General features: G+C 41.0%; 2 protein-coding genes across 3 annotated transcripts; both read right to left on the reverse strand.

The window, feature by feature from the left end:
* Positions 1-15,182: 15,182 nt before the first annotated feature.
* Positions 15,183-18,241, reverse strand: rpl22l1 (ribosomal protein L22-like 1). Of its 2 annotated transcripts, XM_017719255.2 has the most exons (4): positions 18,168-18,241; positions 15,978-16,082; positions 15,696-15,817; positions 15,183-15,435 (listed from the first exon to the last, which is right to left on the reverse strand). In XM_017719255.2, exons 1-4 carry the CDS (start codon positions 18,174-18,176, stop codon positions 15,294-15,296), a joined length of 378 nt encoding a protein of 125 aa, XP_017574744.1. In that variant the 5' UTR covers positions 18,177-18,241; the 3' UTR covers positions 15,183-15,293. The 2 variants fall into 2 exon arrangements, with proteins under 2 accessions (XP_017574744.1, XP_017574745.1); XM_017719256.2 differs by lacking the exon at positions 18,168-18,241 and having other exon boundaries at positions 15,696-15,887.
* A 3,568-nt stretch (positions 18,242-21,809) lies between these two features.
* On the reverse strand, positions 21,810-24,994 carry eif5a (eukaryotic translation initiation factor 5A). Its single transcript, XM_017719226.1, has 4 exons — positions 24,805-24,994; positions 24,594-24,698; positions 23,145-23,276; positions 21,810-22,881 (listed from the first exon to the last, which is right to left on the reverse strand). Exons 1-4 carry the CDS (start codon positions 24,970-24,972, stop codon positions 22,819-22,821), a joined length of 468 nt encoding a protein of 155 aa, XP_017574715.1. The 5' UTR covers positions 24,973-24,994; the 3' UTR covers positions 21,810-22,818.
* Between the last annotated feature and the right edge of the window lie 1,196 nt (positions 24,995-26,190).

Genomic DNA, 26,190 nt, shown 5'->3' on the forward strand with positions numbered 1-26,190 from the left:
CTTAATTATTTCGTTCTTACTAAATCACGTCCACGCATTAGGATCTTGTTCCCATGCATTAATTTTATTTATACGGGATGTACAAATAAAATGAATAGGGTTCTGGGGGTTCCTCTCTTTCTATCAGGAACTGGACAGGTGTCATTCAGATCAGAGCAAACAATAAATCACTAAAATAAAATCATTGATTCTGCAGTTCTGTAATAAAAAAGTTATTTTATTTTACAAAATTTTATTTTGCAATCCCGTTTTTGAGATAACGGGGGAAATAGGAAGTGGCCATGCTCCTCAGCATGTTGTGCCACAATGTTTTTACAGTAGCCCCGAGCAGACGAACCCCGCGCTGCATGGCCTTTTGCATTTTTGCATTGAAATGGCAAAGTTAATAAAGTTACTTATTTTAGAGCATGAACTGGAAATATGACTTCACGATTGTCCAGCCCAAAAAACTGGATATACACTTACCAGCCACTTCATTCTGACCACCTCCTCGTTTCTATGCTCACTGTCCACTTTATCAGCTCCACTGACTGTATAGCTGCACTCTGTAGTTCTACAGTTACAGACTGTAGTCCATCTGTTTCTCTGATACTCTGTTACCCCATTCTTCAGTGGTCAGGACCCCCATGGACCCTCACAGAGCAGGTACTATTTGGGTGGTGGGTCATTCTCAGCACTGCAGCAACACTGACGTGGTGGTGGTGTGTTAGTGTGTGTTGTGCTGGTATGAGTGGATCAGACACAGCAGTGCTACTGGAGTTTTTAAACACCGCAGTGTCACTGCTGGACTGAGAATAGTCCACCAACCACAAATATCCAGCCAACAGCGTCCTGTGGGCAGCATCCTGTGACCACTGATGAAGGACTAGAGGATGACCAACACAAACTGTGCAGCAGCAGATGAGCTGTCCGGGTTCGAGCCCCCATGAGCGTCGCCAGTGGCAACAGTGGCAAGGAAAAACTCCCTAAAAGAGGAAGAAACCTTGAGAGGAACCAAGACTCAGAAGGGGAACCCATCCTCCCCTGGTCGACACTGGACAGCAAACATAATTAGTATAAAGTATTACAGGACAAAGCAGGAAAAACAGGTGGGCAGCGGTTAATTAGATTAGTTTATGATTAGCAGCAGCGGGAGCAGCATCTGAGGGGGGTGCTGAACAGCGTTGTAAAGCAAGAGGCTCAATGGTGGTCAAGCCGGTCCAGAAGGCTGGCAGGCAGTGGCAACTGATCAAGGCAGAAGAAGCAGCAGCATCAGATGCACAGGAAAGAAAAACACAGAGTCAGTTCTGTAAAGAGTGGCTGACCACAGATTACAGTATAACAGAGCAGCAGAGACTCCAGCAGGTCTAGATCTGACAGAGAAGACTAGTCACCAAAGGCTTGACTGTATAAGTAAGTTTTTGGCCTAGACTTAAAAACTGAGGCTGTGTCTGAGTCTCGAACATTAACAGGAAGATTATTCCAGAGCTGGGGGGCTTTGTATGAGAAAGCTCTCCCCCCTGATATAGCTTTATTAATTCTAGGTACCAGTAGTGAGCAGCACCTTGTGATCTAAGTAGGCGTGATGGTTCACAGTAGGAGAGAAGTTCACTCAGGTGCTGAGGGGCGAGTCCGTTTAGAGCTTTATAGGTCAGCAATAGGATTTTATAATCAATGTGAAATTTAACTGGTAACCAGTGCAGGGCTGATAAAACTGGGCTGATGTGGTCAAACCTTCTGGTTCTTGTGAGACCCTGGCTGCACTGTTCTGGACCAGCTGAAGCTTGTTGAGGCTTTTGCTGGGACATCCAGACAGCAGGGCATTACAGTAATCAGGCCTTGAAGTAATAAAAGCATTAACTAGCTTTTCTGCATCCGGTACAACAAACCCGTCATCATATTGGTTAAGACTGGTTAAGTTTAAACATCTGTCTGATGCAGATGCTTTTTTAAACAATGATCTGCTGATAAAAAATATCTTATATTATCATGCATTCATACTTTCTAATATAAAACGCAAAGATGTCGTCATTCATTCCAAGCATATACTCTGCCATCTGTAGCCACGCTGGCTACCAAGAATCACAAACTATTAATTATAATAAAAAAGAAGATTCTGAACTGAAATAATGCACGAGGTTTGAAAAATTTAAGCTATACTGGCTGATAGGTGTTCAGTTTTCGAGGCCTCTAACATTAACTTTGCAACCAGCTTTCTCAAGCATTTCGTAAAGTGCGGCCCCCAGAATATCAGGCTGTGATGCGCAGTGCACAGCAAAGGACTAAGAAAGAGAAACAGATGAAGCAGCTGTAGGATGTGGCTTTATTGTGCTGTTCCAACACTGAACCGGGATATGGCAGCTAATTTATTTTTAATTACCTTCTCTCCCTCTCAGCCACCGCTCTCGAGACTCAAGTGGATCTCGGGTTCCGCTCCAGACAACATGTAGCTATGGCGACAGTGTCAGAACACACACTGCAACCACAGGCTCGCAACTAGACACAGAGCTGCGCTGAACAAGGGTTCTTCTCATCAACACTGCTGCCATTCAAAATACATTAGGTGAGTGTTTATGGTTGACACAAAAGGATTGACCAAAGTCCGGCTGCTAGAGTGATCAAAAAAGTTGGGTCAACATGCAGCATGAATTATGAATTAAGGCCTGGAATGAATTAAGGTCTGGGATCATATAGTATGTCCACTTGTTCCATTGTGAATACAGGCTACACCAGCCTTTGGCTTCATGGTAGAATGGATGTATACTGAAAAAGCAGTGTACTCTGTTTACTAGATTCAAATATTCTGAGCTTAATAAAATCTATGATGTAAATACAATGATATCAGTTTCATGTTGGAGGGGTTGGATCAGTGTATTGACATCATGTAATACATGTGTTAATATGTATGTAAAAAACATGTAAAAATGTGGCCTATGCAAAAGTTATGGTAGGGCTGGGCAATATGATGATATATATCATTATTGTGATAAATTACGTCACAATGCGATACAATATGCATTTCTGAATGTATCATATACACACACACACACACACACACACACACACATATATATGTTGTCAGTCCATGTAGAACACTGACCAACTGCATGTTTCATTAAGAGAGCAAAATTAGTCCCATTTAACTGGATTCAGTGCAACGCAGTGCACCAAACATTAAATTCAAATCATTGTATTTGCAGTTTCTGATAGTACTTTGTAAAATGGAGCACTATTTTGGCTTTTTTTTCTGGTCCAACTGATCACATGTCTGAAAAATGAAGTGTCACAATATTATAATCTTGGCAAATTGCCCACTTCTAAGTTATGGCACATTTTATATTCCAATATGTTAACCTCAGCAAATAAATGTAAAAGAATTATTTGCTAAAATATGCAGAAAAATGCCATATTCAAGCCCTGTAGAGAACGTGTTAACTTATTTCCAACCAAATCAGGATATACTGTATATACAGTATAGACAGACATGACAGAGTCTGTAAAAATGCATATAAAAGAAAAGAACACAATATTCTTTAAAGGGCAATTTTACCAAACTGTGATGTAAGTACAGTCGTTCAGAGCGCTTTGATGTGAAATAGTCCATTACAGAGAAACTACTGAATCAGATTTCTTTACAGTGGTGGTGATAAGAACCAGGAGCCCCACTGTCTACAATGCAAATATGACTTTAATAACTTTAAACACTATCCCAAGCAACCAGTGAACCTACATGTCTTAAGTTTATATATATATATATATATATATATATATATATATATATATATATATATATATACAGTACTGTGCGAAAGTCTTAGGCACCCAAGACACATTTTCAAAATCTATTTATTTGTGTAGTTTGTGTTATTTACTGAGAAAAGTGTTACTATTTGAATAAACAAAAAGTATAGAATATTAATTAATAATGATTATTTTATGCATATAAATAGTGATTTTCTGGATATTAGTCTGTTTGTTTAACCATTTCCAAGCCTCTCCTCGAGGAAGTCCAGTATTATATGTAGTTAAAAAGCAGCTCCTGGTTTGAATCAGTGCTTCAGTAAATTGAGCTCATGATGTAATTGACGATATTAACGAGTCTCTGTGGAGGCTGTGAAGGTGTCCAGGAAAAATATGGACCCAAGAAATTCTTGTCACTTTTTATTGTTTTCATGTTGCTTTGAATTATGAATATGACTTTATTCTAAATATTGTTTAAAAATTAGCTTAGATGCCAAAAACCTTTCGCACAGTACTGTGTGTGTATATATATATATATATATATATATATATATATATATATATATATATATATATATATATATATATACTAAAATTGTGGTACGTCTGAAAACATAAATTGTCCTTGGGGACTATTTTGTCTTACAACACTCTGCATTTACCCCTCAACATAAATGCATTTTGAAGAATATATTTCAGACTAAAATCATATCTCAGAACAATCATAAATCAGTGTCTCAGGCCTCAGGCAGCATATTTGAAACCATTTTGTGTGACGCAGTTAACACTTTCTTTAGATGCAATGAAATCTCCAGTCTGGTTCCTAAAACCAGATCTGACTCGGAGTTTCTCTAAACGGAACAAGTTAAAAATCAACCCACTCTGAATGGCTTTGTTTCTGTCTTAATGATTTAACTATACGGAATAGTGGTGAAATTCCCTTTAAAGGAAACATGACCATAACATCAGGAGCACCTTGTTCTTAATGGTTTTCTTTGTTCAACAGTAAATTCATACTGCCCACAATCAAATGGATGAATTTTCTGTCTAAGGACCCATATCAAGGAATTTTCATTGCTTTTGTTTTAAATAAAATAGTTGTAAATATTGTAAGTTTCAAATGAACAATTCACTCCCCAGATAAGCTGCATAAACAGAGCAACAAATTTTTGATGTTACAAATATACATTTACGTACCTGTCAGTTTAGCTTACAGCAGTTTCACTACTGTCACTTACACTGTAGTTATAAGGAGTGTTTCAGCCTCCACTGTTTTTTTTGAGGCACAACACAGGGCAGCCAATCAGAACAGAGATCACCAGCCTGTTTGTAATAGTCATGCATGTCTGTATTAACACAAATATCATAAAATGACGTCAGGGGAAAAAATAAAATGCAAGAAAAATGTAGGATAAAGCCTCCTCAGCCCTTTATAATCCATTTCTAGATACTGACGTCACAGCTCCCCTTTAAAACATCACAACTCTTCATGCTTTATTAAACTGCAGTGCACTTAAAATGTGGCAGGTTTAATAAAAGCCGCCGTTGCTCGTCTCCAGCAGTGTCTGACATCTGAACACCCCCTCAATCACCCTCTCATTAGCCCCTCACATTACACTCCCCAAGAAGGTGTTATAGGCAGACTATATAAGCCTGAGCCCAGTGTGCTCCTCAAGATGCATGCACGTCAGCTCAGCTCGGAGGGAGGAATGAAACGAACGTAAGAAGCTTTTTTCTCTTCACTACTTTGATCCGTGTGATGCGAGTTGCGGGAAGGGTATGACTCACTCCGCTGGGCTTGGCACTCTGGAAGTCTTTCTGGCTCTTTTAAGTGAACAAAAAGTAACATTAAAAAGAAACCCAAGAACATCCTATTGACAACCGACTTAAGCAATGGAGAGGAGTGTTTTGTCACCTATTAGCCTGAAAAAAACTAAGGGTCAATCTCATTTTTTATCTTCACCCACACCCTTTGTTTTCCAGTTTGGGTTAGTGGATGAAATCTTCCCCTACGAAATGGAACAGCTCTCAAACAAAAGAGCATCACATCATTAACAGCTCCTAGCGCCGCTCTGTAGGCGACCCTGCCCGTCTGCAGTGACAGCAGAGGAGGGGAAAGTCCAGCTCCTCACTGCTGGGCTTTAGTTACATTAAGAAAATCATATGCCTTCAAAGAGGGGGGCAATTATTTATTATCACCCACCACTAACTTTTCAATGATATAAAGCTGAAGTCAGATATTCGTTCAAATTTTCACACTCCACCGTAAATGGACCAAGAGTTACATGCTGCACCATTTAAGGTGGAACAGGAATATAGCTAGCTACAGATACATAAGTATACGAGCGATTGAAGAAAAGGACCATAAACCACTGAAACGACATTAAACTAAGAGAATACAATGGTTATCATCATGTTTTAATGGTTTTAATGTGAAAATATAAAACGGAGGGCTAAGTGGTAGGGGCGAGGGGTGAAATGGGATTGGGCCTTAAAGGGGCACTCTGACCAAAGTGAAAAATTTACTTTATCTTACTTTATTTGTTGTAAACATGCCTTATCACCTCCTACAGTGGTGTTACGGTAGTCTCTAATGGGAGACTTTCAAGTTTAAACAAGGAAACCCCCTTCTGATGATGTACCACAATGGAAACATGGGCTATTTAAAGTTTTCTTTCTTTTTTTAGAACTAGCTGGTTAGAGAAAGAGGCCAGATGGCTGACGTTACTGCCAGGAACATCAGGTCTGTATTTATTAGCCTCTATTTCAGCAGGTACGCTATCAGTCACACTGTGGAGGGGGGTGGGCCATATGTATGATGTATTTACATAATGCATACTGGCCATTGCAGTACAGGAACACTGATGGACCAAAAAAGATTCAATTCTGCCGCACAAATGATTCTGAAGGCTGCAATGCTACGCCTAATACTGCATAACAGAATGAATAATATATTAAACGCTAGTTTTATTCCCCTTTAAAGTCACCTCATGATTTTGGCTTTAGTATTTCATGCCAAATTCATTGCATATTCAAGACACTATGGAAATTTTTCAGAGCCAGGGGCAGGTCAGCATAACTTTAAATCTCTTGAAAGCACCCAATAATGGATCTTCACTAAACATGAAGTTAGTTTTGGATCACAACTGTCATATCTTTCCTGATAAAGATATAATTCCTGTTTTGAATGGGGTGAATTTGCATTAGCGTGTCCAAGCTCCACCGGCCGGATCAGGCACATCTCATTAAGTGGTGTAAAACGAGATTATAATAACAGTTCAGCTCCTTTTTTTGTCAGACTAGAACAGATTTGTTCATGTGCTGCCATAAAGATGTTAAATGGCATAATCTCAAATCAGCTGAATCATAAAAAGCCATCGAGGTCAGACAGAGTCCAAGAACAACACTGAAATATTTCACGGTGATGTGGTCTCTTGTCTCGGCTTATAGGGCACAGAGATCCTCCTTGGATGACTCACTGTTGCCATGGTTACCTGCTAACTACATCACCTCTGTAGGCATTACAAAAGCACCATGATAACTGTTTGTAACATATCATAAAGGGTCATCGTCTAATTGTGTAGAGGCGATTTCAACTCAATTAAGCTGAAAGCAGAGACATGAAGAAATACTTTCGGGCATGTATTCACATTACAGTACCCATCAGATTGCCTTTATTCACGCCAGCTATGAAGTTTAAAGGCCTTAGAATCAGTGCCTAACTTTTATCCAGCGAAGACAGGGCCTGGGGTATGATTAAATGTGTGCTGCAGAGACTGGGCTGAGCTACAAGACTGCATTCCCATCCCTGGCATTTGCTCTGTATTCTTTTTGAAGCTCATACTTTATGTGGCTGCGCACTTTGGAATGAGGCCTATAGCCCCATTAAGTGCAACCTGAAGGCAAGTGAAGAAACAAAGCCTTTCTGAACTGCTATTCGAAATCAAACAAACATGTCTTACAACATCTGACTGCAGATTCATTTGAAGCTGCTTGATCAAAATAACGCAAGCAATAATTTTCACTCATTAGAAATAAAAGTGAGACAGATAATATAAAATTATATCAGTTCCACAAAGCATGTGAAATGCTACAAAAACAGAAAGCGGTGATTAGTAAGTTCTGTTTGATCTAAAAACAGTAGACAAGATGTTTTGCTTATAAACTTTTTTTAAATATACACCGATCAGGAATAACATTCTGAGCACCTCCTTGTTTCTACGCTCATTGTCCATTTTATCAGCTCCACTTACTGTATAGCTGCACTTTGTAGTTCTACAGTTACAGACTGTAGTCCATCTGTTCCTCTGATACTTTGTTAGACCCCTTTTACCCTGTTCTTCAGTGGTCAGGACTCCCAAGGACCCTCACAGAGCTGGTACTATTTGGGTGATGGTGTGCTGGTACAAAATTGATCAGACAGTTTTAAGCACTGTGTCCACTCACTGTCCACTCTATTAGACACTCCTACCTTGTCAGTCCACCTTGTAGATGTAAAGTCAGAGACGACAGCTCATCTGCTGCTGCACAGTTTGTGTTGGTCATTCTCTAGTCCTTCATCAGTGGTCACAGGACGCTGCCCACAGGACGCTGTTGGCTGGATATTTTTGGTTGGTGGACTATTCTCAGTCCAGTAGCGACACTGAGGTGTTTAACCCTAACTCCAGCAGCACTGCTGTGTCTGATCCACTCAGACCAGCACAACACACACTAACACACCACTACCACATCAGTGTTACTGCAGTGCTGAGAATGATCCACCACCCAAGTAGTACTTGCTCTGTGAGGGTCAATGGGGGTCCTGACCACTGAAGAACAGGGTAACAAAGTATCAGAGAAACAGATGGACTACAGTCTGTAACTAGAACTACAAAGTGCAGCTATACAGTAAGTGGAGCTGATAAAATGGACAATGAGGGTAGAAACAAGGAGGTGGTCACAATGTTATGCCTGATGTTCATTCCAAATGCCTGAAACTTGTTCCAAAAAGGTTGCGACAGGAATACTATGAAGATGTCACATCACCAAGACTGTCTAACACATTACACCTCATTAGAGAGACATTACAAACAATAAATGTGTACACTTACCTTGATTCCAGAACAGTGGTGGCACAGGGGTTTCTCTCGTCTTATAGGAGTTGAGTGACGTCACAGCTATCCTGTAGCGGGGGGGAGCAAAGCTGGAGTAAAACCTGTAAGGAGAAAAAAGGATTAATTAAACTATGGCTGAATGTGAATATACTTATTGTTATAGAAATGGCCATGTAAATATTGTTGATGTAGCATATGTCGCATATGTTATGGGTTGATGGTAGACCAATGTTGCATTATCACCCTGTATTGATGTGTTCCAGCCTCAGTTAGGGTGGGGCTTAGACTAAAAAGCCAGACTTAGGGGTTACTTAGGGGGGTTAAAAACAATAGGCTGAGGGGGCCATAGTGAGTAGTGAACCAAGTGAACCAAACACCTAGGCCTTCTACAAACATTAGTGAAAGGAGCTCAGTGAATTCTAGCGTGGTACTGTGACAGGACACCACCTTTGCAACAAGTCCAGTTGTGAAATTTTCTCACTACTAAATATTCCACAGTCAACTGTCAGTGGGATTATAACAAAGTGGAAGTGATTGGGAACGACAGCAACTCAGCCACAAAGTGGCCGGCCAGGTAAAATGACAAAGCAGGGTCAGCAGATACTGAGGGTCATAGTGCACAGAGGTCACCAAATTTCTGCAGAGTCAATCACTACAGACCTCCAAACTTCATGTGGCCTTCAGATCAGCTCAGGAACAGCACAGAGAGCTTCATGGAATGGGTTTCCATGGCCGAGCAGCTGCATCCAAGCCTTACGACACCAAGCGCAAGGCAAAGTGTTGAATGCAGTGATGTAAAGCGGCGCCACTGGACTCTAGAGCAGTGAAGACGTGTTCTCTGGAGTGACCAATCACGCTTCTCCATCTGGAAATCTGATGGATCAACTTTGTGGGAACAGTTTCGGGATGGACCCTTCCTGTTCCAACAAGGTCCATAAAGACATGGATGAGCGAGTTTGGTGTGGAAGAACCTTACTGGCCTTCACAGAGTCCTGACCTCAAACCAATAGAACACCTTTGGGATGAATTAGAGCGGAGACTGTGAGTCAGGCCTTCTTGTCCAACACAGCGTCTGACCTCACGAATGTACTTCTGGAAGAATGGTCAAAAATTCCCATAAACCCACTCCTAAACCTTGTGGTAAACCTTCCTAGAAGAGTTGAAGCTGTTATAGCTGCAAAGGGTGGGCCGACATCATATTAAACCCTATGGATTTAGAATGGGATATCACTCAAATTCATATGCATATGAAGGCAGACCAACGCACACTCTTGGCAATATAGTGTATCTTTCAGTATTAATTGTGCCTTCACAGATGTGCAAATTTCCCACTTGGCCCAGAGAACATGATGTCCATTATTTTCACAAACAATCTGAAAGGTTGTCTCATCAGACCACAATACACATTTGCAGAGTGCATCAGTCCATTTCAGATGAGCCTGAGCAAAGAGAAGACATGGACGTTTGTGGGTGTTGTTGGCATTTGGCTTCTGTTGTGCAAAGTAACTTGCATTTATGCATACAGTGGCAAACAGTGTTCTCTGACAAGTATTCCAAAGTGCATGTGATGATATTTATCAAAAAGGCATGCTGGTTTCTAAAGCCTGAGGGGTCTAAAGTCATGGGCAGTTGTGATTTTTGGCCCTGCCCCTAACGCACAGGGATTTCTCTGAATTTCCTGGATTTTTTTATGATATTATGCACTGCAGAGGGTAAAATACCTCAAATATTTTCCAATAAAACTGCTGGGTTATTCGCTGACACATTTACTGGCAAAGTGTTAAGCCTCATCCCAGCCTCACTCAGGGACGAGCCCTCCTGGATGCTTGTTTTATACTCAAGCATGATTGCATCACTTGTTTTTGTTGGTTTTCCCAGTCTTAAATGACTGCCTCAAATTTTTTGGCTTGTGTTGCAGATATCAATGTCAGAACAAGCATAAATTTACTAAAAAATTGATTAATTTTGCCTTTTTCATTGAAATGCAGGTCAAAGTAGATTTACAAATCACTTTCTGTTTTTATCTGTATTTCACATACTTCAATGGAATCGAGGTTTATGCAAAGGTAAGCTGTAATTTACTTCAGTTCGGTCAAAAGTGGTTCAACACCTAAAATTCAAAAGGATAAATCAAGTGCAGTCGCAGTGGAAACTTTGATGTTAATCACCTTAGCAAATTAGGACCTAAACAAAGCAGATCTGAGAGTACTCTACTACTGAGAGACTACTGTAGACATAACACTGGGGCTAAAAACCAGACGTATAGAACAACATCACTGCTTTAGTTTGCACAACGTGAACCCTGTTTTCTCCCATAGCTACGCTGACCCAGTTGTATTTCATACATTAGCCTTTGAGCTGGATCAAGGCATACTGTAAACAGGTCTAACGTCTTGTGAAGGAAAAAAAATCCTTAAACATTTACTCACAGTGGAACCCATAAATTTCCAGTTCAGTGGAATCTGAATAACAGAACGTTCCACTTTTACAACCACTGATCACACATGCTATGAAAGACTGAAGTGTTGGTATAGCTGCGGTTTAATGTAGATTTACATATTTTCTTTGACGGTATGCCCCTTAAATCCATTTAGACTCCCAAACACCAACCTCAATCCCCATCAGTCATGAATTTAAGCATGCCGCAACTGCAGGCTTTTGGAACGAGGTCTGAGACATAAAACCCCTGCTAGATAGTTTCTTTGTTATTCCAGCTTATATTTCTGAGAAACGGGCAGAATCCCCCAGGCTGTTTTTATCTTCAGCAGCTGGAAGAAAGGGATTACCACACGTGTGAATATCTAACTTTCACTCCAACAAAAACGAACCCCTAAGCACTCTTGTGAAAAACTTTTGCAGATAGAGTGGAGCCTTGGCCTGTGGTATGGTCCAAGTGTGGAAATATATTTGGCCTGGAAGCCGTGAAAATGTACAGCACACCCTGGCAAACAACATACATGTTCAAAAGAGAAAAAAAAAACATGTTGACGTGTTTCCCAGGGGAACATTATTATATTTCCTTGGAATGTTTTCAGTAACTCTGGAACTGTGAGTGTCCTGAAGTCTCGGCCTACTTCAAATGACCAGCTTGGATCTCTGCTGACATCTTGTGGATCCAAAATTCAAAGAGATGTTTTATGTTAACTCATACAAAACAGCTTTTTTGTTAAAACAGCAATTTTTGCCTTTAAAGTGCATGAACGACTGTCTCCTTCATTACCTCCCGAGTGATTAAATCAAGGATAATTAATGTATCTGTAGTTGTATTTGACATTGATAGGTAAACAATGGCTATGTTAATTGTCCATCATGATGCCTTAAAATGTCTTAAAACAATGGCATTGTAAAACTGTTTAGAATGCACAATTTCTTCTTTTAGATGCTTTTCAAATGTGTTGTTTATTACAAGTTTGTAAAGACATTTATGTCATGGCACAGACCAATACTAAAAAACAGTATTTTGGCATATAACATATACTTAACATATACTGCATCACTGAAAATCATTCAGCAGACAGCAAATCTAGACTGTGATATTATGAACAATACAGAAGCTTTAAGACACAAATAAATGTTACAATTTTAGTTTAACTGTGTTCTTAATTACTAAACCACGTTTCTCACAAAAGTCTCTATATCTTGGGGTAAAACATTAGGATACACAGCCACAGTCTTCACAGTGAAATTAAACCAGCACTACTTTGACAAGAGCCTTGAAGAACACAACAAGACCTTTTTTCTATTGACACAAAATCTCATTAGGTCCACAAAAGGTCCTTCCTTCTGTTTTTCTGCTAACTTCGGAGAACTGTGCACGAAAAAGGGCATTTCTATCATCTGAAGCTCTAACACTGCAGTAGAGACTGAGGAGCACTAGACTTGCCATTGCTTTCCCTAAAAATGCTGAGATTAGTCAAAGCAGCTGTGTGTCTTCTAAGTCGGTTTTTATGTGTGCCAAGGTGCCCTCGAAAGCCTGCACGGGCAGGCACTGAGGAGCCTGCAGGCTCGGATTCAGATGCTCCTGCATCTCTGCTCTGAAATTGCTTGAATTTAAAAGATGCAGGAGCCCTGCTTTTGCCTAATGAACAAGTCCGGTGGAGTAAGGCCATACTTCTACATGACCACGATTGGACCCCTTCACCATTCTTTGCTGTGGTCTGCCTCCAGGGTTGACCTTGTGCCCGCTTCAAAATGATCTCCAGACACCTACAATTCTCCAAATGATCGTGCTTGCCCATCCAACTGGATTGCAACCAAGGCAGAGATATGCTGGGCTGTTGCAAGGTGGTAGATTCTGAATGGCAGCAACCTCTCTGCATAGGAACACAATATGATCTTGGCATGGGGTTCGAGGTCAGTGTAGAACGTCCTGGAGATCTCCCTCTCCTTTTCCTGTAGGTTGTGGTGCTCCTTGGGGCATACAGAGGACTTTGCAAGGCGACAGCATGGAGGGGACTTGGGTAGCGATAAACCTCTGACCCCTGACCACTTTTGAGATCAGACCGGTAAGAAGGTTCCAAGACCATATGAGGCTGCAGTATGTCAGAAACATCAGTCCAGTGTGAATCAGGGTATAGGTCAACCACAGAGAGAAAACCAGCCTGAGGAATCACCTCCTCTGAAAAGGTAAAAGCCTCCGTGCTGCTCGTCCTCCCAACCTCTTCCTTATTTTCCAGTAAAACGGGCCGGCATTGCATGGTGTCTGCATGTCCATAGCAGCCTGCATCACTTACAGTACTCTGATAACTTAAAGAGGCCAGGGAAGTGGAGAGCGAGCTGACGGCAGCATCACCAGTACAGCTTGAGATGGCCCAAAAGTCACTCCCACAGAATCCAGAGCTAGCCCTTGAGTGTCTGTCCTCAAATTCAGGGACTGTCCCGCAATCAGTACTGTACCTCTGTTGTAGGTCTTCGGATGAGTGACAGGCACTAGCCCTTTTCAAGTCTGAAAGGGTGCTAGTCTTTCCAGTCTCAATGACATTTTCCTGTGATAGACTACGCTTGAGCTTCAGCCTGAAGGAACTCTCCTCCAACCAGTACCGATGTTGTCCTTGTTGGAGCTCCAGGCTGACTGAAAGGTCAGGCCTTTCGTGTTTCTCCAGTGCTGCCTCCACCATTTCTTTGTGCTTGACCCTTAAGACTTCTAGCTCTAGGAGTCCAGCTAAAGTTGCACGGAAACGCTCTCGAATGCGTTTTCTCCTCATACCTTGGGCATCAGCAAATATCTCCATATCCAACTGTTACCTGGTGAGCTGAAAAGCAAAACATTTGCTGATTCAGGCTGCCACAGAAATGACAGGAGTGTGTACTTATACTGAGATGGCCCGTCCCCCGTCCATGTAAATGAAGACCAATCCCACTCCCATTCCAGTGCTGAGCTGCTGAAATTGTTGATGGGATTTCTTTTAGAGACCTTTAACCCTTATCAGGTGATGAACGAGTGCTCTAAAAATCTTTGCACACAAGCAAAGATAACACCTAATAATTGATCAGTTTCACACTATGAGACGCTTTGTTGTCTACAAGATTAAGTTTGACAAATCCAGTGAACTTTTTTTCAGACAAGACACAACTTGTGTGACAAAATTTCAAGCTGCTTGCCACAAGTGTCAATGTTTTAGGTCATCAGGATCTGGAACCCAGTAGTCAGCAAACAAAAGAATGTAATTCAGTATTTTCGCAACGACTAGTAGATCTAGAGCTTTAAATTCCTTTGCTCATTGATCTTGGTTATCTTTGAAGCAGATGAAATTACATTGATCACATTTGAACTGTATGAATGATGCTGCTTTTCATGTGAAACTCAATCTGAAGTTTTTAAGTCAGCGTTTCTGATGTCCACATTTCTGTTGGCACCGTTTCATGAGGGCAAAGTTTCAGTCAGCAGTAAAAACATTACCCAACCGTTTAACATGGCAAGGGAACAGTGACTGGTTATCTAGCAAAGAAAGTCCTATCAGCGAAGCAGGCGGACTAATAATCTCCTCTAAAATGCCTCAACAAAGCTTAGTTTAAATGTCACACTGCACTCCCATTATACTGTTAGCAAAATTACTGCATATAGTACCAAAGATGACTCAGCAACAGCAAAACTTTTAAATGCTACAATAAACGATTCTTAAAACAGTTCCTGAAGAACCATTAAAGAAGCCTTAATCATTCAAATGGTTCTTTGAATTGTCATGGTTCTGTATAACCACTGCCTTCAGCAAATACCCTTTTGACACCCCCCCCCCTTTTTTTAAACATGTATTACTAATAAAACAAAATATTCCAACATGTGAAGTACAAGTTGCACTAAAAATTAAATATTTTAATGTAGACATCCAAAACTGACTTTAGAACATGGACAAAAGAACAAATACAGCATTTTTTGTGTATATCCATCCATTTATTTACAAACAATCAATCAAACTGCATACAAAAGACTTGACTATCTGCGCAGGACTTCAATACATCATCCTCTTCACAACTAAAGCTTCATTCTTCAGTCTCAGACTCATCATCTTGACTGATCTGGAAGTAGCGCAGTTCATAACTCTCCTTGTCAGAGGCCACCACCCTCAGCCAGTCTCGAAGACTGTTCTTTTTCAGGTATTTCTTTGCGAGATACTTCAGATACCTAAGGAACAGACAGTGGTCACTTTCAAAGCACAAACGGAAATCCAGAACACTGTCAACAGGACAACACAGCACAAGATTGTGTTTTAAAACATTCTGGAAATGATGAGATCCCTGGCACACGTGCATCCACGACTCTCTCGTAAAGGGATGATTACAGGCTTTTAATGTCAGCTAAACAAATGTTAAAAAGGGGAAATTAAGACAAAAAGCCACTTTTTCAAAAAAAGCAGAAAACATCAGCAGCGTCTGCTGTCTCACCTCTTGGAGAACTGCTTTTCTGATGTGACGCTGATCTTGTTTTTTTGGCGAGCGATCTGGACTACATTGCCCAGATTGCCTGTTTTGCCATTAACCTTCATCTTTTCTCTCAGAAACGTCTCCTGTAAGTGACAAAACAACATGACCACACTAGGGAAGAGAGCCCTAGGCATTAAACTAGGGAAGGGTACCCTAGTTAAGACACAGCATTAGTGCCTCATCACAGCAGTCATAATATAAAAAGGGGTCAATGCTTAAGACTCAATCAATCATCGGACTTACGAAGTTCGCAGAGTCTAGGATTCCATCCTCCACAGGGTGAGTGCAGTCCAGGGTGAACTTCCAGGAAGCTCCCTTTTTGTTCTTTTTTACCACAGTCTGTCTTTTCTGGGGGAAAAAAGAAAAAAAAAAAGTTTCTCAGAACTATCATCCTAAAATTAACTACATAATAAAACTAACAGAATTCCCAGCTGGTTTACAAGCCTTTCGAGACCCTGCTTTTGTGTGTAAACCATGTACATGAATATAAGGACCAATGACTGTGGATGTACAAGCTTGAGCAGAACAGCCCGTGCTGCTCATAACTATCGGGCATAAAAATATCTTTTAAAATACTTTCACAAATTAATAAACAAACTTGCCCAAATTTAAAGACACTTGTCCCTGTGCCTTTGAATTCAAATTCCCATGGGCCTGATTTCTATAAATACAACGAATCTCTTGTATTTGAGCATTAACGAAGCATGAAAATGTTAATGGAAATGCCTTTATTATGAACACACAGCACACTGAATACCACCACCACTAACGGCAAAAAAGAACATTTTATAGCACCATACATCTAGAATCATCTATATTTGAAGGGTTTCGTTCCAACATATCGCTGTTGTCGGAAGAAAACCTTGTATCTCCAAAATTGGAACTTTACAAGAGAAAGAAAAAAAACATACTGCAGTTTTAATGCAAGTCAATGGAACCAGACGCCTTTCCAAGTCATTTTGGGCCGTTTCTTTTGCTCGTTTCATCATGAAATTTACACACAATGTAACAGGCAACAGGTCCTTTGAAATTATGTCTAAAACTGTAGTGTTAATTCAGCCTTACTTTAACTGTACCATATAGACTGTAGCACTCAGCCCCTCCGGAAGGAGTTTAGGCTATCGACATTCACAATATCTAAACTTTTATTGCAGGTAGTATTTTCTGATACAGTGATTTAGTTGACCAAAATATCTACAGTTTATGTAGAGAACTACATATAAACACTGACAAAAAAGCTGTTCTAACAACTTGCTCTGCACCAAGCACACGCACATCATTCCTACTGTTGTGCCAACTTGCGTTTTAATGTTTATTCAGCCTTTTCCTCAAGTCTATTATACACACTCAACACTACTGCTCAGCCCCTGATAAAGGTCATTATCTAGGGGATCCTACTCGTGCCTTTAATGCTGGTAACGTTTGCTAATTAAGGCCATGAAAAATCCTACCCATTCATTTCAATGCTGGTGGCATTTTCCGATAAGGTGATTTGGACTCGCGGAACATCCTTAGTAGTTTTACTGCTGGCAGCACTTCTGATAGTCATTCAGGCCATCAAAATACACTACCTGAAGAATTACATACAATCACTGCTGTCAGAACCAAACCTCGTATCTCAAAAACGGTGACTTTACAAGAGGAGGAAAAAAAAAAGTCTTTACTTTTAATGGAGGTCAATGGAACCAGAATTTTTCCAGGTCGTTTTGGGCCGTTTCTTTCGGTCCATTCATCATGAAATTTACACACAATGTAAAGGACAACAGACATTTTTAAATTACCTCAAAAACTGAAAAATGGAGATACAAGGTTTTTGTTGTTCTGACAGCAGCGATATGCGCTGAACTGAAGAGGCACTGAACCATCACTGGGATGGTTCCTTGAAGAATTTAACCAGCTGCACCGCAATCCGCTGAAATTATAGATTTTAAGGTGCACTGCCTCCACATACCCTGCCCAGCACTGCCTCCACATACCCTGCCCTGCCTCCAGCCACCTTACTGGATTGTTCCGCTGTAAAACATTAGGTTATGAAAACGGTCGCGCACGTTTCTCCCGGTAAAACGCAGTTAAGCTACCCGCCTGTCTCTAAAGGGCACTGTTGCGCCTTTGAGGGCACATTTCAGTGTTTGTAGCCCGACGAAAGAGAAATAAATCCGCACAGCAGCTTCACTTCCAACAATGCACGGAAGCCACAGCGCGCAGGCTTCGCGGCTTGTTAGCTGGTTAGTCAGCACTGCCGCCGCTAAGCACACGTGTCCGTTCACTCCACGCGGCAAAGAAGCTAAATACAAGTTATTATCACGAAAAAACGCAACAGCAGCCAAACTACATACAAAATACCGTCCACATCTCACTACACAGCAATGACAGACCCCGAAAACGCTCACAAACACGGTTATTCGAGAAACAGGCATCAGAAATCTCACGCACCGGCGCCATGCTGGAGAGGACGAGTCGAAAGAGGACGTGACGTCATCGCGCACGCGGGTTTGTCGCCGCAGAGCGTCGTGATAAAAAATATTCTTCATATTTGTTAATTATTAAAACGCTAATATTTAAACTTTAAATGAGTCACAATGAAAAAAAACTAACTTCTCTAAAAGTGAAAGGGGCGCTCCACCGATTTTTCAAAAAATTCTATATGTTTTAAGAGCTTACGCGTAAAAGTCATTGAGAGCGGTTTGGTGTGAAACTCGAGTCAGAGCTGTTCACAGTGGTGGTGATAGGAACCAGACGTCCGCCTCTAAAAGCGCCCTCACGGAAGGTTATTACACGGTTATTAATGGTTATTGACGCTGGGTCTGACGTCAGAGGCCGTGTTTTTATGGCAGTTTTGTGATAAAGGTTTTGGCTAAAATGCATTTTAATCTGTTTATGTTTCTCTGGTCATGGTGGAGGGATACAGGATGGCTGTTTTAAGGAAAAGTAGTCCCCAGAGAAAACTTTTTTTTTCCAGCTTCATCAGATTTTTTCATCCACATCACATGAAAACCGCACCCACATGCTGATGACTGCCAAGTAGCACCTAACAAACTGAACCCGCTTTTGTTCTGCTATTCAAAATGTTTTTGTAAAGGTACTAACAATACTGTAACTCTAGATCACATGACCGCCTTGCAGGCGTCCTGCCCACTGAAACTGTTATTCAACATTAAAAAAACACTGCAGCCAAGATGATGAAGGTAATCATCAATACATCTGTCGTAAACATACATTATATTTCCAAAAGTATTCGGTCACCCATCCAAATCACTGAATAGCACCTAGGCCTGCAGACTGCTTCTACAAACATTAGTGAATATATATATATATATATTGGAGGTCTGGCCACACTCACAAAAAGATGGTTCTGCAAGGGGTTCTTTAATAAAGACAGCAGTGATGGACAGTAACTGAGTAACTGAGTAAATGTAATTAGTTTCTGTACTTAAGTACTTTTTCCTGTATCTGTACTGAAGTTTCTCCATTCTGGGCGACTTTTTACTCCACTACATTTCAGAGTCTAATATCCGACTTTTTCCTCCTACATTTTGAGAAATCTGTCGTTCCTTTTGGTTTCTGTGTGTATAAAAACGTAACATGTCAAAACGAAAGAAGCGCAAAGCCAGAGCACCAATCAGGGCCCAGCGGTCACTTTGTTTAGAGCTGGTTTTGACCTGTTGGTCATACCGACCCAGTGCAGCACACGGTTCAACGTCAGCACAGCAGAGTAAAACTTTGGGAGAGTCTGTTCAACATAAATGATGAACTAACCTAACTTTGTGTAAATAGAGCTCAATATAGAAATATGTCCACATATGCAGTCGAGACTGACGCGGCTTTTTTCTGAATTTCTACAAACACCATTTCATTTCATAGTAAATGAGTTTGGGCTGGTTTATGTTTATGAACAGACGCCTACAGATCAACATAGTAAAGGAGCTCATCTGTGATCCTGAGTTTAAAGCCAGTTTTTATTCAACTTAAACTTGGAACTAAGTTGTAAATAAATCTGAAACTGAAACTTTGCTTGTGTGTAAAAAGTGATTTCAGAGCCACTCGGTTCTCCCTGATGGAAACTGTTTACCTTCAGTGTTTTGTGCTTATGATAATTTTAATAGACGTCAGCGTCACTAATTAATGACGTTCTATTAAAAGACTGGTTTACCAAGAGAGACGCTGGAGGATCTTCACCTGAAATGAGTTCATGAAGCCAGTCTGGTTATAAAAATGATAACAGGACATCAGAGCCAGAATTACTCTTTTAGTACTTTTACTTTATACTTAAGTACATTTGAAGGTAAATACTTTAGTACTTTTACTCAAGTGGAGGTCTAAAGGGAGGAACTTCTACTTTTACTGGAGTGATATTTTACCTTGGGGGTCTCTACTTTAACTCACGTACCTGATTTGTGTACTTCATCCACCACTGATATATATATGGGTTTGTGATTGAATACCCCTTACCCTACTGAAGAACTATCTAATTTTGCAAAGCTGCATAATACTTACACAACAGGGTGTGTATTTATGTAATTTATGTAATCCATTGAGTAATATGTAATTGATTACTCTGGTTGCTTCAGCAGTAACACTGCCTATTCTGAGGCAGTGGTGCAGGCCTGGTCAATCGAAGCCCTTCATCAGCAGGGTCACAGTGAAAGTCAGGAGCTTGCGTTTGTCTTTGGTCATTCTGTTAAAATGATGACTTAAAGGTTTCCTCTGAGTAAGGGCTGTTTACATCCATGGAAAAGCATAAACATCCCAACACAGGAACATAATGTGTGAGCTTAATGTTTTATAATCTTTATAATCTGCAACTATAAACTCCGCATTGACATGGCACATAACCACTAAGCCAACATGACTCATCTTTTCAGAGCTGTATGAGCTAACCACGGCAGCGCAGGGTGGAGCCCGCACAAACCCTGCCTGGCTTGGCTAGTTCCTGACGAGCGTCTACCACAGGCCTTATCCCAGCTCACACACGCTCATTCCAAGCAGCAGACTGTAAATACGTTCTGATAATTTGTCACACAGTAGTTTTTACAATAGATAAGTCAAATCAGTCTCTAGTGAGTTCATCTTTAAAACATTAATAAGGCAAAAAATACAGGGTCAGTGCTTAACACTAGACACATATTAAAGTTGGAGCTCTCCATTTTCCAAGGCTGATCTGCTGCTGCAGTATTGGACATCTACTGCCACTGTGTATTTTGGGCCTCTGGCCAGAAAAGTGCAAAGGAAGGCATGACAACAGGTTTGACCTGTACACTGGGTTGCACTGTCCAATAGACACCCAAACAGGAATTCTGCCCTGTATTCTACCCCCAACCCACTGTTGTGAAATCAGACTTATCCCAGTTTGACTTCTATATGTTAAGGTTTAAAAAAAGCCAAAACATCCCAACAGCACTATTCCAAGTTTTCCTGGATACATTCAGAGCTATTACCTGATGTAAAAGTCTGATTTCTGGTTTAAATTCCTTGCAACCACTGGTGGTCCCAAAATGCACTGTCATATTCTTCATATCTTTCATATTCCATAAGCTCCATTCAGAAGCTGGGCGTCATATGAGGCTGTAGCTCTTTTCTCCAGTCAAATAGACGGTGATGTCATTTTAAACCCTTATAATAAAAGAAGCTGAACTCAATTTTTCCCCAAATCTGGGCTCTAAACTATAAACAGACAGCATCTCTTCAGTGATTTGCTCTGGAAACATTACTTTTTGACTTTCAGCAGTAAATTGTAAGCATATAGTGATGTGTGATCACAAAACACCGTTACTATTAATTTGAGGGAAACATTTACAAAAAATAAATCAATTTGCATTTATTTCATGCAGTTACTGAATAATTTGCTTTTTATGATGTCACAAAGTCAGATGGAAAAACCAAAACATACCCTGGAGAATAAGGTTAAATCCCTTTAGGAGACAGATTAAGATTCAATTTGCCCCAGTATAGATTCTACCAGACAGAATAAAAGCAACTGAACAAATTACTATACCTATAGATTACAAGACACCCCAATTTGTAAACCTGGTTCATGCAAAGTTAGCAGAATATTCCAAATAAATCCTTCAGCTGAAATCCATTTCGTTTAACTTTATTTTTTGCCATCTCCAGCATGGTGACAAAGGCCTCGAGTGAACAAAAAGGGGGAAAAAAAGCTTTCTACCAAACATCATTGCAAATATTGCATTCATCAGGAGAACCAATCCACAAAATGCTGGCAAAACATCTCTAAACACTTTTCTACTGGAGACAAATACAGGCTTCAACACTTTATTTAAGGTTGTCAATGACAGCCAAAACCAGGCTGGCTGCTATTGCGTTACAGAGGTAATCGCACATGGCCATCACATTCTTCTTTCCACTCCTATACAATGGAGACTGGCATTTAGAAATTTCAATGAAGTAGGTTTCTTAGTGATTTTACTTAAAAAGGAAAACAAACTGAAATGTTTCCGGTAGTACTCAAAGTACTGCATGTACTACAATGTGCTAACTACCAGTACACATCTCACTTTGGGAAAAGGCATTCAATCAAGAGAAAGGACCTTAGTGCGAATATGGAATAAACCACTTTAGGCAAAAGGTATGGCACCTGTAAAGGGTGGGGCAGGGGGAGGATAAGGGAGAGAACAAGGAGAGGGGGCAGGGGGGAAAAAGGCAAGTGTCAGTTAGGGCCGTCCCCTTCTTTAAAATTCATATGCATATTCCCCCAAAAGGCATAAGTTCTGCACACTATTCATGTAATATATGTATATAAAAAGAGACAAAAGTGGATCCCATTATTTAACATTTAGGAATGTAAGTGGCCAGACCAACATCTTAAAGGCAAAATAAAGTGGAATGAAAAAACCCTAAAAGAATAAAACAAAAACTATGATCCGAGAGAATGCCAAAAACAACCTAATAAGATCAAGTTGTTAAAAGTCCAGCACAGTATTGGAAGGAGAAGAAAAACGGGAGTACAATCGCAACAAATGGAGGTTGCTTGTGAAGGCCATAGCTTTGGTGACGAAACAAAAAACCAAGAAGCAGGAGATTTGTTAAGGTGGTGCATGTTGCAGCCTGAGCAGCCCAGTCTCTCTTCCTATTTGGTAAAGGCCTTGATGCCCACTGCAGACTCTTCCCCCATAGCTGAGAGCACAGTAATCTAGGGAACAAAGAGAAAGGAATTACATAAGCCAAAAAACTGGAGGAGGGTGAAAAAGCTGGCTGAAGAAGAACATTGGTGTGATGTGAGACCAAGATAACCATCAGCTTAAAACACTAATTCTGTACAAAGTACTTCAGAGGACCAGTAATATTACTGCCCTCCGTCAAAAAGGCAACAGAACAGTGTTCATAAACCAAGTTTAACTTGAACCAAGGAAAAAAAAAAAAAAAAAAAAAAAAAAAAAAAAAAAAAGTACCAACCATCATATCTTCACCAGCTCCATGCTTGGTTTCGATTTCCTTGCCCAAGTCACCATCTGGAACACGAAGGTCCTCACGCACGTCACCGTTGTCCAGCATAAGGGAAAGGAACCCTTCGTTGATGTCGACCAGCTGAGAGAAAAAAAAAAGCCAAGAGTTCATCATCCAACATGTCTAATAGAAACTAATATAAATAAATATAGAGTAGACAGAAAAAATCATTTTTTAAAAAAAGCTACAAAACCAGTTACTGACAAAGTTCAGTCATGTAAAACAAAGTTTAGTTATGTAAAGCTCATTTTTCACAAAGTAAAGCTATAGAAATCTGTTCTCCAATTGGCACCCTAGTTTTGATGTATAACAGTTAAACAAGATAAGCAGGACAGAGTTACATTATGCACAAGAATTAAAGCACAGCTAAAAAGTAATGACCATTTTCCCACATCTGGAACTACTGGAAACATCCATGCAATTCTGAAGTACACCTCAGTGGTTTTGCATAAACACTACTGCACACCTATTTGCACAATGTACCGCTGGTCATGAGGCTTGTTACATGATCAGACTGGGAATTAACGCTTAACTCCAGTATCACCATAGCTAATGTAAGAATCATGCTTTTTTTTGGTCGGTCAAACTCATGAATGCACTTCATTTTAGTTTATATCTAAACCCATTATATCCAAGTCATTATATCTCAAGTCTAAAGGAATGAACAGGCACCATGATCTTAAATAAATAAAACAAAAATAAAATGCACCTCAGGTTCTGTTAAAAACACTTCAGTTCTAGGAAGACAGCAGGCCTCATTCACCAATATCAATATAAAGTTTTTCTTCAATCTGTTCTTGAAAAAGGCCCCAAGAAGAAGCCGGTCAGACTGACTGTTTTGAACTGCAAAACTGTTTACACCTTTGTGCTCTCGAGTCTGTGTGTAGATTCTGTTTTAACCTAAAAAGAAACTCCAAGTAAGAAAAATGCCAAAATTTGTAAAAACTGCACAAGTGGGTTTTGAGAAGCTTCCACTTATGAACGGTCGGTGAATGAGGCCAATCAATATCATCCGCTATTGAAACCCCATGACCCACGTTCAATCAATAAATCACTGCAGGTGTGAATGAAACAACCCAAAGACGAGTGCTGCACCTTGTGCTGGAGACAGACAGGTTTAATCCCCATTTTTATAAAGCTAGGTAGGGGTCCTGTAAGCGAAGCTGCGAGACAGCACTTAGCCATGTCGATCCATCTCATCAAGAGGAGATACGCCAACACCACCGACATTTCACATGTTCAGCAAAAATGAAAAAGCAAACGCGCAGCACTATTCAGATGTTACTGCCAGCACGGACGCTGCAGCATGTCTTAACTCTGCCCAGGGCAACAGCTCGGCCTAAAGACAGTCACAAGAGGCCAAACAATGGACATAAGGGACTGCAGCAAGTTGCTTACCTGGTAATCATTTCTCTTTATGTTGGGAACATCCATGTTGTGGGTAGAGGGGCAAATATCTTCATACTTCTTATTAGTAAAAATGTCGATACCGACCAGGTGAACCTATGGAAAACGAGATCAGGCAATTTACCAAAGTACACAAATAAGGAAAGAAAGCATGTATTTGAAACAACTGGGTAGTCTAAATGAGTCAGATGACAATAGTCACCTTAGCATGACCGTGCTTCCCAGTTTTTGAAGTGGACATTTCAACGATTTTGCAGGGACGACCTTTCAGGACCACAAATCCGTTTTTGCGCAGGGCACTGCACTGCTGTGGGTAGGTCTCAGAGGCCCCAGCATCTCCACTAGTGAAATCAAGATCTGGATCTGCCATGATGGGGTCTAATCAAGGGGCACTGCAAAGACACGATGGGGGAGAAGAAAAGGTTTAATTGAAAAAGGGAAAAAAAGAAACAAAAAAAATGCAATAAAGTCAAAAAAAGCTCTTGGACACTCCTACAAAAGAATATAGGCTACTTTAAGGGGCACCCACAGGTGCTGACTTGTTCAGCTAGTATAACATCCATAATAAAGCACTGTCAAAAGAACGAGAGCAACCACATGTGAGCCTCCGGTCACCATATTCAACCCCCCAGCACTGGGCTGTGGATCAGGGGGACTGCGTTCTCTGGACTGACTGGGCTCCGTCCAGTACCTTTGAGAAGTGATCCAGAACATCTGTACCTGACCTGAACGCAATCAAATCCTCACAGTAATTGTCCAACATCTAACGTACAGCCTTTACATAAGAGTGGAAGCAGTTACTGCAGCCAAAGGGGGACAAATTCCCTCTGAAACGCTGGGTAAGCAGGTGCCATACTAACTTTTTAAACCCACTCAAACAAAAGCTTGTTTACGAGCCGTTTCTTGAAGTGATCAGACTCCGGGTGTGGTGCCTCCAACACTGCCCCATACAACCGCGGCCAACTTTTTAACCGGCTACGTCATCCGTTTCATGCGGTCGGGTCAAATTAGCGCTCCCGACATCCACTTAACTAAGTGGTGCAAGCAGCGGTTCGCAATCACTTGAAAGCGGCCGCACAACTTTTCAAACGAGAAGTGAAATCCGGGAACAGAGATCATGCGCTGGCTAACCTGCCGCATCATGGTGCTCTGGTTTCACGCCCAAAGGCCGGGCGCTGGCTTGAGAACACAAAAAAAGCAGCAACCAAATATCACAGGAGTCCCAACAGCTTTTCAAAAAGCTTAATTAACGACTCTTCACGACTCCCGGCGCTAAGAGAGCGGAGTACTTCACCGGGAACGGTGAGAAAACTTTTTAACAGTACAATGACCGCGCAGGCCAGATGTGGCTGGCTAACTCCGGAGCACTTCTCCGTTAACGTTAGCGACCGAACCTACCTAGCTAGCCGGCTAACTCTACTGGGAAACGAGGCTGGAGTTGGCTTCCTATTCGCATTTCTCCGGTCCACCTTAAATGTGCGGCGATCACGTTCTACCGCCTCCGCTGCCGGAATGTAACCGCCGCTCATTTAAGGTGGACTGGAGAGTTGGAACAAGAACCCCAACTCCAGCCTCGTCGACGGAAAAG

This window comes from Pygocentrus nattereri, chromosome 24 (assembly GCF_015220715.1).
Source record: "Pygocentrus nattereri isolate fPygNat1 chromosome 24, fPygNat1.pri, whole genome shotgun sequence".
In the NCBI taxonomy this organism is placed as follows: Eukaryota; Metazoa; Chordata; class Actinopteri; order Characiformes; family Serrasalmidae; genus Pygocentrus; species Pygocentrus nattereri.